Here is a 15,773-nt window from a genome sequence, read left to right on the forward strand (position 1 = left end):
CTTATTTAGTCTTTATAATCTTTTGATCGTTATGATAAACATAACTTATCCAGATTGGAAAACTCTAAAACATAGATGATGAAATAATTTATTAATTTTTGTGATCTATATTTTTAAAATAAAAATGAAAGGAAATGGCTTTCGTCCTCCACTTCTAACCATCTATTTTTTAAATTCTTTTAAAGCACATAGTTTTTTCCCTTTTTTTTTTTTTTTGGTCTAGAAGAGACAACTTTTGTTTGAGTAGTCATGTGTGATCGGGAGATTAATAGTATGTAAATTTTAGAAAGTCAAGCAAAGCCAAGCTGGACTTCTGTGAAGTTCTAGATCCTTTAGGCTTTGCTGACCTCTCAGCACTTGCTAGAATTTTACCCCCCAGAGCACCAAGTTGAGGGGTGTAGCAAGTGCCTGGCCACATCGAACCTCTGTGCTTCTCGGAGTCTGCAGATTCCAGTTTAAAGGTGCCATCCTGAGCACTTAACCAGATTTCTGGTTCAGAAAACACAGAAGAGTGGTTTTGGGGCCGGGGGTGGGGGTAGTTCGGAAACATTGATAAGACTTGTAAGCCTTTAAAATGTCAGTGACACAGGCTCAAGGTACAGAATTCACCTGTATGAAAGTGCTGGTTCAAAGCAACCTGCTCAACACCCAATACAGACCCATCAACAATCTCGAAAAGGATTCAAAGCCAACTAAAACTGAACATGTCCCTTTGAAACATTCTGGAGAGCTATGCTCTCAAGTGGCAGTTACTTTTTAGTCTCTGAGCCAATACTTTTTCAAAAAATGTGGAGTTCTACTCTGACCTGGACCATCTTCGGTGTTTGTTGCAACGTGTCTGCAGATGACCCTGGGTTTTCAGCCACCTGATGCTTCGAAGGTCCAACTGAGTCCTCAACGAAATTGTAGGGAGTATTGATAGAAAAGGTCTCCACAGTTAGGACACAGAGGGCTGGACTGCATCCAAGACACTCTGGTATTTTCTACTCTGAGACCAAGGGAGCCTTGATAACCTGTAATTCACTAATTCTTCCTGTATTTCTTTAACACTGTGTTCGATGCTGTGGGCTTACCATGCCCAAGAAGCCACAACTTCTGCCTTTAAGTGCATCACAGCTTAACGCAGACTCCAGTCTGAGCCTTAAGTCAGCCCCTTAAATGGCCACCAGCCTTCACATAACAAAACTGGGATGCCTTCTGGCCTGCCCAGAAGCTGGAGACAGACAGTTGTAGCAAAAAAAAAAAAGTTGTAGCAACACACTCCTAAACAGTGTGTTGTGCAATGCCAGGGCCTGCACTGAAGCTGATTTTGCAAGTTTTGGTTTTCATATTACTAATTCTAAGGGGATTTATTTTTCTCACTAGCCCAATTGAAAAAACAGCAATGTCAAAGTTCCCTTGACTTGTTTGCAACTTGTATTATAGTGTAATACATACAACGTATGTGTTTATGATTATTTCAAGAATGAATGGAATGATTCAAGTCTTGATTTAGGGTCAGATGGTCACCCAAATTCTAGGGTGGGGGATGGGAGAAAATATATGGTTCAGTACCTTCCAAAGTATGTGCCAGCTGTTTTGAGAGCCTAGAAACAATGCTAAATGCAACAAATAACAGGATGGCAACCCTTACACAAGTGAAAATCATTTCAGAAAGTTAGATCTGAATCCAGTTAATATCACACAGGAAAGCATTCTCCAGCAGTTGAGCTCACTTCCAAAAGGAAAGCCTACCAGCATGTGTGGGAAGAAATGTTATTCTCCAAGGTTGAAGAGACCTGGATTTGAATCCCAACTATGGCACATACCCGTACCATAGGCAAATTACTTAACCTGTGTTTTGGTTTCTTCACCTGTAAAATGGGGCTATGAAAGCCTACCCCTTAAGGACTACGTCTATAAGTATGGTTAAGGTAATATAAATTTCTTGGCTGCAAGTAGCTATACGAAAAATGCTAGTGTTTCTCCCCACCCTACCACTTTACCAAAAGACGCAGAAGTTGGGGTTTTAAGGTTTTTTTGGAAGGGAGTGGGGTTTTTTTAAGGAAGTAACTCTAGAAGTTTAACGGTTGTGTTTAGGAGACAAGGATTAGCAGTGCATAACCAGAATTTAATTCATAAACGTTATTTTCACATTGAGTTCGTGTATCAGTAAATCATACCTATGCACAGAGTGATAGCCATATACCTATTTGGAGAACTGATCAAAAATTCTACTAGATTTCAGTTGAAGAGTTGGTAACAATGAGGTATCAGACAAACTGATTTTCTATAAAGGAGAAGTCAGGTTTTGCTTTTTATTTATGCAGTTTTTAAAAGCAAAGCTAAAATTCGCAAAAGCAAAACAATTTAATCAAGGATGGTTAAGAAGTCATTCATTTTAAATAACTTATTTAGCACCTACAATATTCCTGACACTGTTCTAAGCTCTAAGGCTTCAGACAGCAGACAAGGACCTATCCTCAGTTTACACTGCAGTGACTTCCAGTTTTGATGTCTAACACTGAATACTGGTAGCTGAAACCAGTATGAGTCTGAAGCAAACAAGACTAAGCACTGGGAAAGGAAAATCCATGAATGATAAAAATAATCAAGATTCCCGCTGAGTCTAGATTTCTACCTCCAGTGTGCCACATTTATAATGAACAGGACTTACTGAAATGCATGGAGTTATTCTGAATCCTCAGTAAATACTCAGCTGTCAGAATACGAAAAAGAAGTTCCCCTGCGTTTGTATAAGGTCACCTTTGCAAGGCGGGTATCCTGGTGATCACAGCCGAAATGATGGGGGGGACCGTGGGGACTAACGGTATCAGTAGACACTTTTCTTACTATCACTTTACATAAAATCCGGTTACAAACAGGATCTAGATTTAAGTGCAGGACATGAACTGCGTATAAGATGTGAGCTGTATCTGGGAGGTGGGCTACAAGCAGGCAATGAAGTATGGTATGTGAAGGAATCTCTTAGCTTTTTTTTTTTTTTAAGATTATTTATTTATTTATTTGACAGAGAGAGATCACAGGTAGGCATAGAGGCAGGCAGAGAGAGAGAGGAGGAAGCAGGCTCCCTGCTGAACAGAGAGCCCGATGCGGGACTCAATCCCAGGACCCTGAGATCATGACCTGAGCCGAAGGCAGCGGCTTATCCCACTGAGCCAACCAGGCACCCAGGAATCTCTTAGCTTTAAATAACCAGGCCAAGTTAAGGATTCTCCACACTTATCAGATCTAGGAGGAGGCCATGAAAGTGCTCTGGGGATCCTCCCATATTTATTCTGGGGGTCATTGGCCCAGGAAGACTTTTGCCCTCCATCTCCTGGAGTTTTCGCACAGGATCCTACTCCATCCCAGTCACATTGCCGAGGGTCCAGGTTGGTCCAGTGATTCTTTTGTTTTTTAATTGCAGTATCTTAAGAGCCAATTCCGAGCTAGACACCTATTTGTTCACTCGTTGTTTGAGGTCACTTGTCGTTTGAGACATCAGTACCCTTTAAGAAACCGACATAAACGGTATTAGCAAGCTAACTCCTGCTCCCAAAACAATGCATAATACTCTGAAACCAAGCTCAATGGTCAAGGCCCTGCAGTGCCTCAGCAATCCCTGTAGCAAGATTCTCACAAGGAAAGCCTGGCAATTTGTTTCGAAAGGTTTCAAAAATCTCCTGCTGGAGTCGCTGGTCAAGAGATAGAGTCCCTCGTAAATCTTGTAAATGATATTTGATCTTAGCCCATTCATAATGAGTACTATTATATTTTGCAGGGGTAATACATAAGGATGTCACAGTCCAATCACAAGTGATTCTTCTGAGTGACCACCTCTGTCTCTTGTCCTCCAGATCTTTCTCAGAAATCAGGGGTGCAGTGGTTATCAGCAGGGCCATTGGTTTTCTGGGGCCTGATGAGCCAAAGAGGAAGCCATAGCGTTTCAGAGGCTCCATCACCATATCTGAGGAAATAAGAGCAGACCATTTGCCTTTCCTTAATAGGAGGCCAGGAAGCCATTCATTAAAAGATTTGAACCAAATAGGAATAGATGCTTCAAGGGATTGCTGTGATTGTGAGAAGTTTTTCTGTGGCTGCAGGACTGTCGCCTTGGCATAAATTCAAAAAATTAAGAGTAAATAGAGTGCTAAAACATCCTTGGGGTTTCCCCCTTTTTTGTTTAATAATTGCAGTTTTAGTGTACAATGAGCTCGTTCAACTCTACCTTATCCTTGTGGGTTTTAACTGTAATATGATGAATCTGCCAAACAGAACAAAAGGCACCCTGGAGGAAGAGGAACACATAGTGGAGTTCAGCACAGTACTTAATTCGGAAGATTGTTTAGAGGATTCAGTGAAAAATCTACATAAGAACTCATAAAGACCATGGCATTGATAAGTATTAGACTCTCAGCTTTATATTATGTGCAGAGATGACTATGAAAAGAACTTTAAAGCTGCCCATACTCTTTGCCCTGTTTACCAAGCATCTTAATCTAGAGTCATTTCAGAAATACTTTGTGTACTGAGAGTGTGGGCAAGAAAAGAGGCCATCTTTTCACGGTATACTCCCAAATAATACTTGTCCTCATGGTTACCTTTCCCATTCATTGTATTATTAAATGATGCCTAAACTGTGTGACTTCAAGCTCTGAAAGAAGCTGATATTCACCAGATGGACTCATCCAAGCTGCCACAGAGTGATCTTTTCCAACAGTGTAAATCAGATCATGTCAACATGATCTTAAAACCCTTCACTGCCTTTTCATGGACCTCAGAATGAAATCTAAATGCTTTATACAGAGTTTGTATCCCCCATCCTACATCCCAGGATCAGCCCTGCCTCCCTCTCCAGACTCCTCTCCATTCATTCCTTCAACAACTATTTATCCAGTCTCTGTTGTAGCCACTGAGGATACTGTAGTAAAACAGTGTCCCTCCCCCTGTGGGTGGGATATGGCAGTTTAGCGTGACCCCAGTCACAAGTGGTTGCCTCTGTGGCTTGGCGCTTGCTGCTCTGTTCCCCCAGCCTGGCTCCTAGAGGCCCACGTAGAACAGTCACTAAGCCTGCAATTACTCTCTCACAGCTCCCCATATACATTCTTTATAGCACTGAACAACTTGGAAAATCCTTTTGCTCATTTCCATTTGTTGTCTGTCTTCCTCTACTACACTGCAGTTCCCATGAGAGCAAGGGTCTTGTTTAGGTAATTCTCTGTAGTATTCTCCATCCCTGTTTTCCTGGCACAAAGCAGAACCTCAGTAAGTACCTGTTGATTGAATGGCTTAAGGACTGATTGAACTGACAGGCAGCAACCAATGTATCTGGTGATGGCCCTTGGGTCTGGGGAGAAAGTGGGACCTCCCTTTTCCTTCCTGATAGCCTGTGCTCACCTCTCCCCTTTCTGACTGTGGTTTTGTAGGGAATGACACCGCTCCACTGGGCCGCTTTCCATAACCAGCCTCAACATACTCAAATGCTGCTGAAGAAGGGAGCAGACCCCACACTTGTGGATAAAGACTTTAAAACAGCCCTCCACTGGGCAGTCCAGGTGAGAAATTGACCAGTAAATTTGTCTCAAGTTTAGATGGTGTAAAGCCATGTTACAAGTCTCTGAGTTTATCAGACCTGAAAGATGGAATTATCAAAGGTGCAGCCACTGCACTGATATGGAGGTTAAATGTGTGCTAGAGCAAGGAAGATTCACGCTGCCCTCTTCAATCCCTTCATGTCTAAAGGGCCTGACCACAAACCTGTCACTTTGGAGGATTTGAGTGCATCTGTGGAGAAGAAACCCCTCCAAGATACAGAGGGCGAAGAGAGCCTGCTTTGGCTGTTATACACACAGGCACACGCGCGCGCACACACACACACACCCCCCACCTCTCTTGCTTGCTCTCTTACTCTCTCCATCTGCATGCTTGCTAAGTAGCTCACAATGCACCAGGATAAACCTTCAAAGTTTTATTGGGAAAACTTGCTCTTCAAAGTCTTTTGACCATAACTCTCTTCTTCCAAATTCTCCAAAGCAGAGTTACTCCAAGTGACCCTGAGTTCTGGGCTGAGCAATGAAAATCATGCCTCTTAACGCTATCCCGTGATCACAAAAGGGAGTCTGTCTTAGAACACATGACCAAAGAAATCAGAATAGGCCCAAGAAGTCTACAGCCCAAAGAGGGGAAAGTGAGAATAAGGTGAGAGAATGCCCATAGCTAACATTATTGGCGTGCTTTCTATTTTAGAGGAATAGATTAACTCAGAGTCATGTACTCTGTCCTTCAGAGGACAGTAGTATTATGCATCATTTCAACCAAGTTGCCAGCCCATTCTTTTGCTACCCAAGTAGAGACACTGTTAACCTTAATCAGCACAACAAAGGCACCCTTGCCGAGCTGCTGCCAGGACACTTTCCAGAGGGGGTTTCTGCCTGCCCTGCTGGCTGTTTCACTTAATGGTTTCACGTGCCAAGCATGCCAGAGACGAGCACCTGGCACTTTCAGGCTCGAGGTAAAATTGAAACTGAAGTGATTTGGAAACTTCTCTGCTTTTGTAACTCCAACTTTGGTTCTAGTTACTCTGTACTAAGACGAGCACTGGGCAAAACTGCAAAGTGAGCAAAACTTGTTTTGTCCTCCCCACCTGCTGTCGCATCTTCCTACATACTTTCAGTATCTAATCTCCCACCCTGCCCCCCACCCCCATGCCAGTCCCTGCCGGGCTGGTCCTCTGGCTGAGCAGCCCTGTGTGCGGGTCCTCAGCTGAGGTGGGAGTGGTATCCAAATCAAGCATTTCCTGTATTCACCCTCATCACCCTGGCATTCTGATTCCACAGATCTGGGATGGGGCTCACACCCCTGCTCCCACGTCCTCCACCCCACCCCCGCAATTTTGAGCTGCTGCTGGGGTCCCAGCCTTGCAATGGAATCAGCCACAGTGCTTGTAAAATGATAGGTTCCCAGACCCTACTTCTGACCTTCTGATTTGGACTTTTCAGGGGTGGGAACCCCTGCCTTTTTTTTTTTTTTTTTTTTGACAGAGAGAGATCACAAGTAGGCAGAGAGGCAGACAGAGAGAGAGGAAGGGAAGCAGGCTCTCTGCTGAGCAGAGAGCCCGATGCGGGACTCAATCTCAGGACCCTGAGATCATGACCTGAGCCGAAGGCAGCAGCTTAACCCACTGAGCCACCCAGGCACCCCGGGAACCCCTGCTCTTATCCTCAAAGAGGCCATTTGGCAAAATGAAAAGAACACCCAGTACTCAACTCAAAAAATCTGTTTGCATTGACAGACCTGGTTATTATCTGAGAAAAATCACCAGTCCCTCTTGGATTAACTAACTGTCTGTGTGTCATTGGGGTATGAACGAGAGTTTGTATATGACAGCAACGTATAACGTGCTAGGTAATTAGAATAGATAACCATTTTTGTTATGGTAACTGATTTCCTCTACAACAGCTTAATTATCATACCCACATCTTCTTCTTTCTCTCTACCAAATGATAGGGCTTTTAATGTGCTACATTGATTTCAGTCCTGTCTGCACTTTAAAATCATCTAAAGGGCTTTTAAGCAATACTGTTACACAGGCCTCACACCCTAGATTTTTAGCTAGTTGTTCTGGGATAGAGCCCAGGCATCCATACTTTTTAAAGCTTCCCTTCACCCCAGGAGATTGAAATGTGCACTGAGGGTTGAAAACGGCTATGATAAATGAATTCATAGTAATGGGTACTAAAATATTATCTACTCATACCTAAGATATTTGCATCTTGATCATGATTTGGTATAAACATACTGCACCATCCATTTGTTTACTCAATTGCCTAATATATATTTCTTGAGCACCCACTGTGTATTTGCCTTTGGGGGTAAAAGGATTAACTAGACAGGTCCCTTCTAAAACCCCTACAACTGTATGAAACATGCTATGCGTGAAGATGTAAATATGTTGGCAAACTCTTCTGAGGAAGTCATCCACAACTTTCTTCAGTTCCTCCCTCAGTGCAGATCAGTGACTATCCCTAAAAGGTGCAGAATCACACTTGGAGGAGAACCATGCTCCCTCTCTGTCCTTGTGGTTAGCAGTGAGATTCAGAAGTGGTGTGTCTTGCCCTTTAATCTGCCAAGAATATAAGGGTAATTCCAAATGTCAGCTGAAACCATGATTACACTTGTCCCCTTTAGCCTTCTGGTTCATTTATAGCACAGGACGAGCATTGTGCTCCTTTTACAGTTTTTCCACATGAGTGAGTCTATTTCCCGTTGTCATTTATTTCTTTCTCCAAACTTCCTGCTTTTCTTTTGGACCACATGAGCCCATGTTTAAAGCCATGACACTTTCAATTAATAGAGCCTGTGTATTTCACCCAGATAACCAAGGCAAGAAAGATTGGAAACATTAGGCCCATGAAGTGGTTTGGGGTTAGGCTTCTGCCGCATCTCTCAAGTGCCTTGGTAGCTGGTGAGGTCCTCCTGTGGGCCTGTTGCCCTCCTTCACCTCCCCTGTCTGCCCAGGAGACCCTCCAGAAGTTCAGTCCTCAGTCTTTTTTCTTCCTCTCTTCCTCAGAAAGCCCATCCCAGCAACTGTCATTCTACTCAGAAGATTCTCAAATCTGACCTCTCTCTGAAACTCTAGACTCACATTTCTAGCTCTCCTTGGCATCCCCACATCATTTCCCAGACCCTTCAAACTGGACACGTCCAAACTTAATCTGTGGTCTTCCCTTCCCATCACATTCTTGTCCTCCTAGTAGCCCAGGCCAAAGAGCTTTGCGTCCTCCACGCTCCTTCCTTATCAGCCTTTGTGTCTAGTTGGTTGTCAAGACCCCTCAATTCTACCTCCTCAGCTCTCACATCTCTGTCATCTCCTTTCTCTCCCCACTGTACAGGTCAGAGTCACAGCAGGAAACATAGCCCAGTCTGGATGGGATATATTGGGCAGAGATTCCTGAAGAGGCTATCATATACCACAGCCGATTGCGATTAGGGCATCTGGCTCTAAAAGGGCATGGGAGGGAGTGGTTACTAAGACACAACAAAAGCTAGAGCTGTAGGAGAGGGCCTAGGACAGTAGGTATAACCTTTTTTTTTTTTTTCCAATTTATTTATTTTCAGAAAAACAGTATTCATTATTTTTTTCACCACACCCAGTGCTCCATGCAAGCCGTGCCCTCTATAATACCCACCACCTGGTACCCCAACCTCCCACCCCCCCGCCACTTCAAACTCCTCAGATTGTTTTTCAGAGTCCATAGTCTCTCATGATTCACCTCCCCTTCCAATTTTTTTTTCCAATTTATTTATTTTCAGAAAAACAGTATTCATTATTTTTTCACCACACCCAGTGCTCCATGCAAGCCGTGCCCTCTATAATACCCACCACCTGGTACCCCAACCTCCCACCCCCCCGCCACTTCAAACCCCTCAGACTGTTTTTCAGAGTCCATAGTCTCTCATGGTTCACCTCCCCTTCCAATTTACAGTAGGTATAACCTTTGATGGAATGACCGAACTGTGGCCCAGCAGAGAGAGAACTGAATGATAAACACCCCAATTTCTATCCTCATACTCCCACCTCTGGTCAGTGTCACTCATTGGCCAAACCCAACCAGAAGCCCATAGGGCAAGGAAGGCTAAATGGAAGAGCAAAATGGAAAAAGGTGGGAGCAGGATGGAAAAAAATGGGAGAGTATACCCTGAAGAGCAAATGGAGACAATTTTTCACTTTCTTAGATCAAGCTTCTACCATCTCTCATCCGAACAGTTTCACTATCTATATTACTACCTTCAGCCCTTTCTTCGCCCCTTCTATTCTTACATTGCCACCAATGGCTCTTTCTACAAATCCCAAAGGAATATATAAACACAACTGTTAATCCTACCAGAACAGTTATGGTCACTATTGGTCCTTGGCTCAAAAACCTTCTGTGAGTTCCATTTTTTGGTACAGAACAAAATCCCTGGCCTAGTGCCTACTGTTGTAAACAACCACTCCCTAGTCCCCACCCACTCCTTGACCTCTCCTCTTCAGCCCATATAGGCTTTATTCCAGTCATACCAAAATACGAATGGTCCCTCCAGTACGTCATGGAGATTCAGTCTGTCTCCATCTTAATCACCCTCTTCCTTTTTGTTGAAACCCTTCTTGCACTCCCCACATCATTCCTTCTGCCTGAAGAATCTCTGCTTATTCTTTCTTATTCCTGAAGACCCAAAGGAATGCCACCTTCTTTGTTGAACTCCCTTTCAGAATTGTTCCCTCTGAGTTGCTCATCTAGTACTTTCTTATGTCTAGGACTGGTGTTGCAAGCAGTGGGATGGCTGATTCTTCCCTTATAGACTGTATGCTTAAGGACAATATGCCTTATTCATGTAGGTGTCTCTCCAGACCCAGAACGGATCTTTGTGAATCTTAGTTCCTTTAAGAAGTGTTCACTGAATTCAATCCAATAAATTTACCCATCTCAAATCAGCGAGATTAATGGCTTACTGAGTTCTCTTTGTAGAACACCATTTGTTAGCTCAACTGAGACTTGCAGGAGAGTAATGCCTTAATACTAGGAAGGTTTTTCTAATGATAGGAATTCTAGAATAGATATGATGGCAGGTCAGTGAGGGGACAGGTATCTAGTGCTTCTCAAATCTCACCAGTAGCTCCCTCCTCTATTTATTAGAAGATGTGTTTCTTTGGAATCTTCCTCAGAAGTACTTCCTTTTCGTGCATTTTTAAAGGAGAGTAGAAAGAAAAGAGCTGCACTAATATAAAACATCTATTTCATGTTTGTTCATTCAGTATGTGGTTATGTGGTTAAGGAAATTAAACACACACACACACACATACACACACACACACACACACACTCACCCTTCGAGCTCTTTTAATATAACCTTTGAGCCTCTAGTGTTTGACCCTGGTTTGGTCCAGCATGGTCCTCCTCCTTCCTGTGGTGAAGATCCATGGTCAACCTTTTGGACTGTGTCAAAATCTTAGAAATATACTTTTACCCTGAATATATTCAGAGTGACAGTGGATAAATGTCATATACCAGAGGGTCCAGTTCATACAGGGAAAGAATCATAGACCCAGAAGTGACTATGTTAATTCATTTAGTCCCACCATCCAATTCACGGGTAAAGAAACTAGTGTACCAGAGGTTGTCCTCGGAGCAAGGACACCCAGCACCCACGGAGGCACCCAGGCCTTATCTCCCAGCGCTTGATAAGAGGAAAACTACAAAGCCACTAAGCCTAAAGTAAACAAAAAGAAAGTCAAGTTTTCTAAACCCATACCCGGCAGGAAAGGCTGACATACTTAGGGAAATTGCAAGCTTGAGGGGCAACCTGAATTTAAGTGGCCACGTGGGTCAGCTCCCCAGCACCCGGTTATAGAGAGAAAAAGAGTGCAGGAGAAGATAACGGGGACTCACCTAAGAGTGAATACATATTAAAAAAAAAAAAAAAGTGAAAAGAGTAAAAGGGGGAAGATAATGAAGAAAAGGGAGAGAGGCTAAAAAGGATGGGTTTTCTCTTTGGCTTTGCTCAAAGTTCGTCAATATTTTTTTCTCATTTATTTACTTTTCAGCAAGTATTTATTGAGAGTGACTCTCTGCTAGGCTTCATTTCAGCAGAATCCCAGTCAGACATTTAGCAAGGACAGATAGGGCCCTCCTGGAGATCTTCATCTTGTCAGACACCCAGAAGCAGAATGCAGCCCCTTTCTCACACTAACAGAGCAAGAAAGGAGATTTTTTTTCCCTACCATATTAGAGAATCTATGAAATGATGAGGCTCAGAAGCTGAGGGTCAGCATGCCTCATCCCCCATTCCCTCCTTTTTGTCTTTCCCCTAGCTTTTCAGGATAGTCAGCCCCAAGCTTTGGGGTACAGTGGCCTCTGGAGTCAGGCCAAGCAGTAAAGCTTGTATCCAAAGGGACTAACCATGAAGATGGTTCAGACTTCAGGCTATTAGGTACTTTTTATATCTGGTAAGTCCCAAGCTCTCAACTTTCAAATATTCGCCTAGTATAGACTGGTAGATGTTCCCTCACAGCTACATTCCCAGCCTGATACATCTGACTCTGACTTACGACCTAAAATCCTAGCCTCCTATTTATCTGGTCACCATCATGAGACAAAGTGTTGCAAACGGGCCACTGCTTCCAAAAGAAGGGAGGAGGTTGGAGATTCCTCTGATAAGCCACGATAGCACTAATTCCCCAGACATGTGTTAGCAAATAACCAAGTAGTCCTAAGTTGCCCACTAAGACCCTTTGGAAAGTCTCCTAGAGTAAAAAGCACCTACAGTCAGAACATTGGAATCTTGTTTTTTAGCAGTCTTCCTGCAGCAAAATTATTGTACATTAGTTCAACTTTTGTGTGTGGGTGGCAAAGTTTTTCAGGGTATTTGAGAATGCGAGTCAGTTCAGACACTGTCTCTCTGGAGATGGCACCAGGTTCCACAGGTGAAAGGCTCAGTCCCACAAGGCTGCACCTCACTCCCCAGTTCAGACACCAGTCTCAAGCTCCAGGCTGTTACCTGTGCTTCTGACTGACCAGCTACAGGTTGGACGTTCCAGTGACCTCCTTAGATTAATTTGCTGGAGCAGCTCACAATACTTAGGGACACACCAACACTTAACCATTTTATGAAAGGATATGATAAAGCACAGGAATCAACAGCCAGTTAAAGGGATACATAAGGTGAGGTCCCAGAGTAAGGAGCTTCTGTCCTCATGGATTTTGGGTTCTGGCTTGGTAGCAGATGGAAACCTTCCAGTTCCCCAAGCATGGAAGCTCTCCAAGAAAGGCCTAAAGAGTGCCCTCTTGTATTTTAATGGAGGCTTCACTACACTGTCATGATTAAGTTATCGGCCACGGGCTGAGTCAACCTCTAGCTCCTCTCCCCTCCCTAGAAGCTTTGGGTGGGGGTACTGACAGCTCCAACCTTCTAATCCCACGGTTGGTCCTCCTGGCAACCAGCCCCACCCTTGGGTGGGGTCCAAAAGTCACCTTTTGGACCCATAACAGGACACCCATTTCACCTTTTTGTCCTATAATAGGACAGCCATTTCACCTTTATGGCTCTGAAGCATTTTCAGGAATCTGAGTGACCATATATATATTTCTTATAAATCATTATATCACACAAGGCTTCTTAGGAACCCTCCCTTATGACGAGTAACGTGACAATGACTAACATTCAGTAGTTCCCAGCAGCTCTCAGAGCACATGAGGGCAATTTCATGAATTATCTACAAACAGAAACAGAACAAATACAACAGAAGACAAATCCACAATGCTCATCAGGTCATCCAGTGCAGAATTCCAGAGCTCCGTAAGAATAGGATCTGTACAGTAATACTGCCCCCCCCCCATTTAATGACATTTCTCCCAAGTAGAAACCCACTCTCCAGAGGGCTCTTCCAGGCACCATCCCATTCCTTCTGTCCTGGTGCTTCTTGGTCTCTGTGACCCTTGCTGGCCTCCCAGGCCTGGAGCCTACCTTTGCCTGACACAGCCAGCTCGCCTAGAAAGAAATGCGGTTACCAGGAAACCAGAAAGCCAAAGCCCCAGCTCACAGCCTAGTGCTCTCTCAGGCCCCTCAGATTCCTCTGAGGGTACACCATGGCAACCCTCAGAGTAGAGGCTTTTAAAGACCTCATGTTTCATTTGGCTGGGCACACATCCTTGCTACTGATGTAGCAGCCTAAACAGGAGTTCTTTACTTTTTTACTTTCGTTTCTCCAGTATGAACATGAAGGATCAAATAAACAGACAGGGTTCCTTTTATCAGAAACAGCATGGTGTAGCCATGAGGTGCAAGGGCTCTGCAGACAGGCTGTCTCTGTCGTGCTGTGTCACTTCTTGGCTGTCACCCTGGGCAAGTTACTTAACCCCCGGGGTGCCAAATTCTGCTCTACGAAATGGGAATCAAAGGAGGATCTACCCCCACAAGGTTGTTGTCTGGATGAAACGAACTGATACGTGAAAATGCTTGGAGCAGTGCCAGGCACACAGTGTTCACTCGGTAAAGACAACTTTCCCCATTATTCCTGGGAGTTATCTTCCTTCAGAGAAAAGGAGATAGAGTAACGCTGCTGTGTTAAGTAAGAGCTAGATGTAGAGACAAAGAAGTTCCCTGGGAAATTCAGGACAAAGGGTATTTGGGAGGAAAAAGACACCAAAAAGAAAGGAATAAGCTGGAGCGCCTGGGTGGCTCAGTGGGTTAAAGCCTCTGCCTTCAGCTCGGGTTGTGATCCCAGAGTCCGGGGATCGAGCCCCACGTCGGGCTCTCTGCGCCCCGGGGAGCCTGCTTCCCCCTTTCTCTCTGCCTGCCTCTCTGCCTACTTGTGATCTCTGTCTGTCAAATAAATAAATAAAATCTTAAAAAAAAAAAAAAAAAGAAAAGAAAAGAAAGGAATAAGCTTGTTCCCTGCCATGTGAATAGGGGACTCCACACATGATATATCTGGCCCTGGCTGTTGCGGGAGGCTCCTGGCCCTCGGTCCTGCAAGAGGTTACGGGACTGTCAGAAGCTGTCGCCTTATGCACTGGAAACACACCCCAGGGTCCACAGTGTAATGGCTCATTGTGAAGCCAGCAGCAAGCTGAGTCATGGGAAATCCGGAGAGCCAGAGAGCCCAGAGTGTGAACAGAAACAAGGGAGGGAAAGGAAGAGGAAAGGTGAAATGAATGAGTGCTGTTCCATGGAATTGTGGAAACTGACCCAAGTTCTAATGCAAACTTGGGATTACATGAACAGGGTAACAAAGCGGGAAGAAGATCAACAGGAAATTTTACATGGAAAAGTGTATCCAGGAAGTAGCTGCTGAACAGCGTTTAAAGCTTATCAGAATTGCTGCGTTTTAAAAAATCCAACTCTCTCTCTTGCCTGGGTCTCTGACCTAACATGTGGTCCAAAGCTGCGCTTCCAGAATAACAACTTGCCTCTCCCATTTCCTTAACTTGGCTTTGCATGCCTCCAAGGGACCTCCATTCCACCCAGAAGTCCTACTGGGTGGAGTTCCAGGGTCTCTGTGGATTCACTGAGAAAATTAAAATGCTGGGACGCCTGGGTGGCTCAGTTGGTTAAGCAGCTGCCTTCGGCTCAGGTCATGATCCCAGCGTCCTGGGATCGAGTCCCACATCGGGCTCCTTGCTTGGCAGGGAGCCTGCTTCTCCCTCTCCATTTGCCTGCCATTCTGTCTGCCTGTGCTTGCTCTCTCACCCTCTCTCTCTCTAATAAATAAATAAAATCTTTAAAAAAAATGCTAATGAATTATTTGGATTGTTTTATGATCTTCCCAGAGATATCAGGAGAAATCTAAAAGATAAGACTTTTTATTGAGTGATATGAGAATTTCTTTCACTTGCCCCTGAAGATTTATTGTCATCTTACATTGCAAATGCTCATGCAATTTTTTTTTATTTTTCAATTTGATAGAAGGTATTCAATAGCAGTAATATGCACAGAGTTTACTCACCTATTTGTGCAAGCTGGAGAAATACAGGACACCTCAAAGAACTGGTGGCATTTAAGGCTGGGACAGGTTACTAAAAAGAGTGTACAATAGCCTCCCTTCGAAGATAAGATAAAAACTTTATTATAGATCTACACAGAGAGATAGACCCAGTTTATGGTTGCCTGAAGTTCTTTCTTATACTTGTCGATTTCTTTATTGATTAGCTACTTAATTATGATCCATTTCCTTTCCCCAAGGATTTTTGGAGATTAAATTTCATGCCATTTGTAGCCATTTGACCAATACTGGATCCTCTTGGTCATCATTA

The 15,773-nt window shown here is 43.9% G+C and overlaps 1 protein-coding gene across 8 annotated transcripts in view; it reads left to right on the forward strand.

Moving 5' to 3' along the window:
* ANKRD55 (ankyrin repeat domain 55) overlaps positions 1-15,773 on the forward strand; it is a 537,753-nt gene that overhangs the window by 503,906 nt on the left and 18,074 nt on the right. For all 8 annotated transcript variants that reach the window (XM_044224520.1, XM_044224570.1, XM_044224580.1 and 5 more), the window contains one exon: positions 5,409-5,537. In XM_044224520.1, the coding sequence (XP_044080455.1) occupies positions 5,409-5,537 (129 nt within the window). The remainder of the gene's footprint in view (positions 1-5,408; positions 5,538-15,773) is intronic.

The sequence above is a fragment of the Neovison vison genome, chromosome 1 (genome assembly GCF_020171115.1).
Source record: "Neovison vison isolate M4711 chromosome 1, ASM_NN_V1, whole genome shotgun sequence".
Classification (NCBI taxonomy): Eukaryota; Metazoa; Chordata; class Mammalia; order Carnivora; family Mustelidae; genus Neogale; species Neogale vison.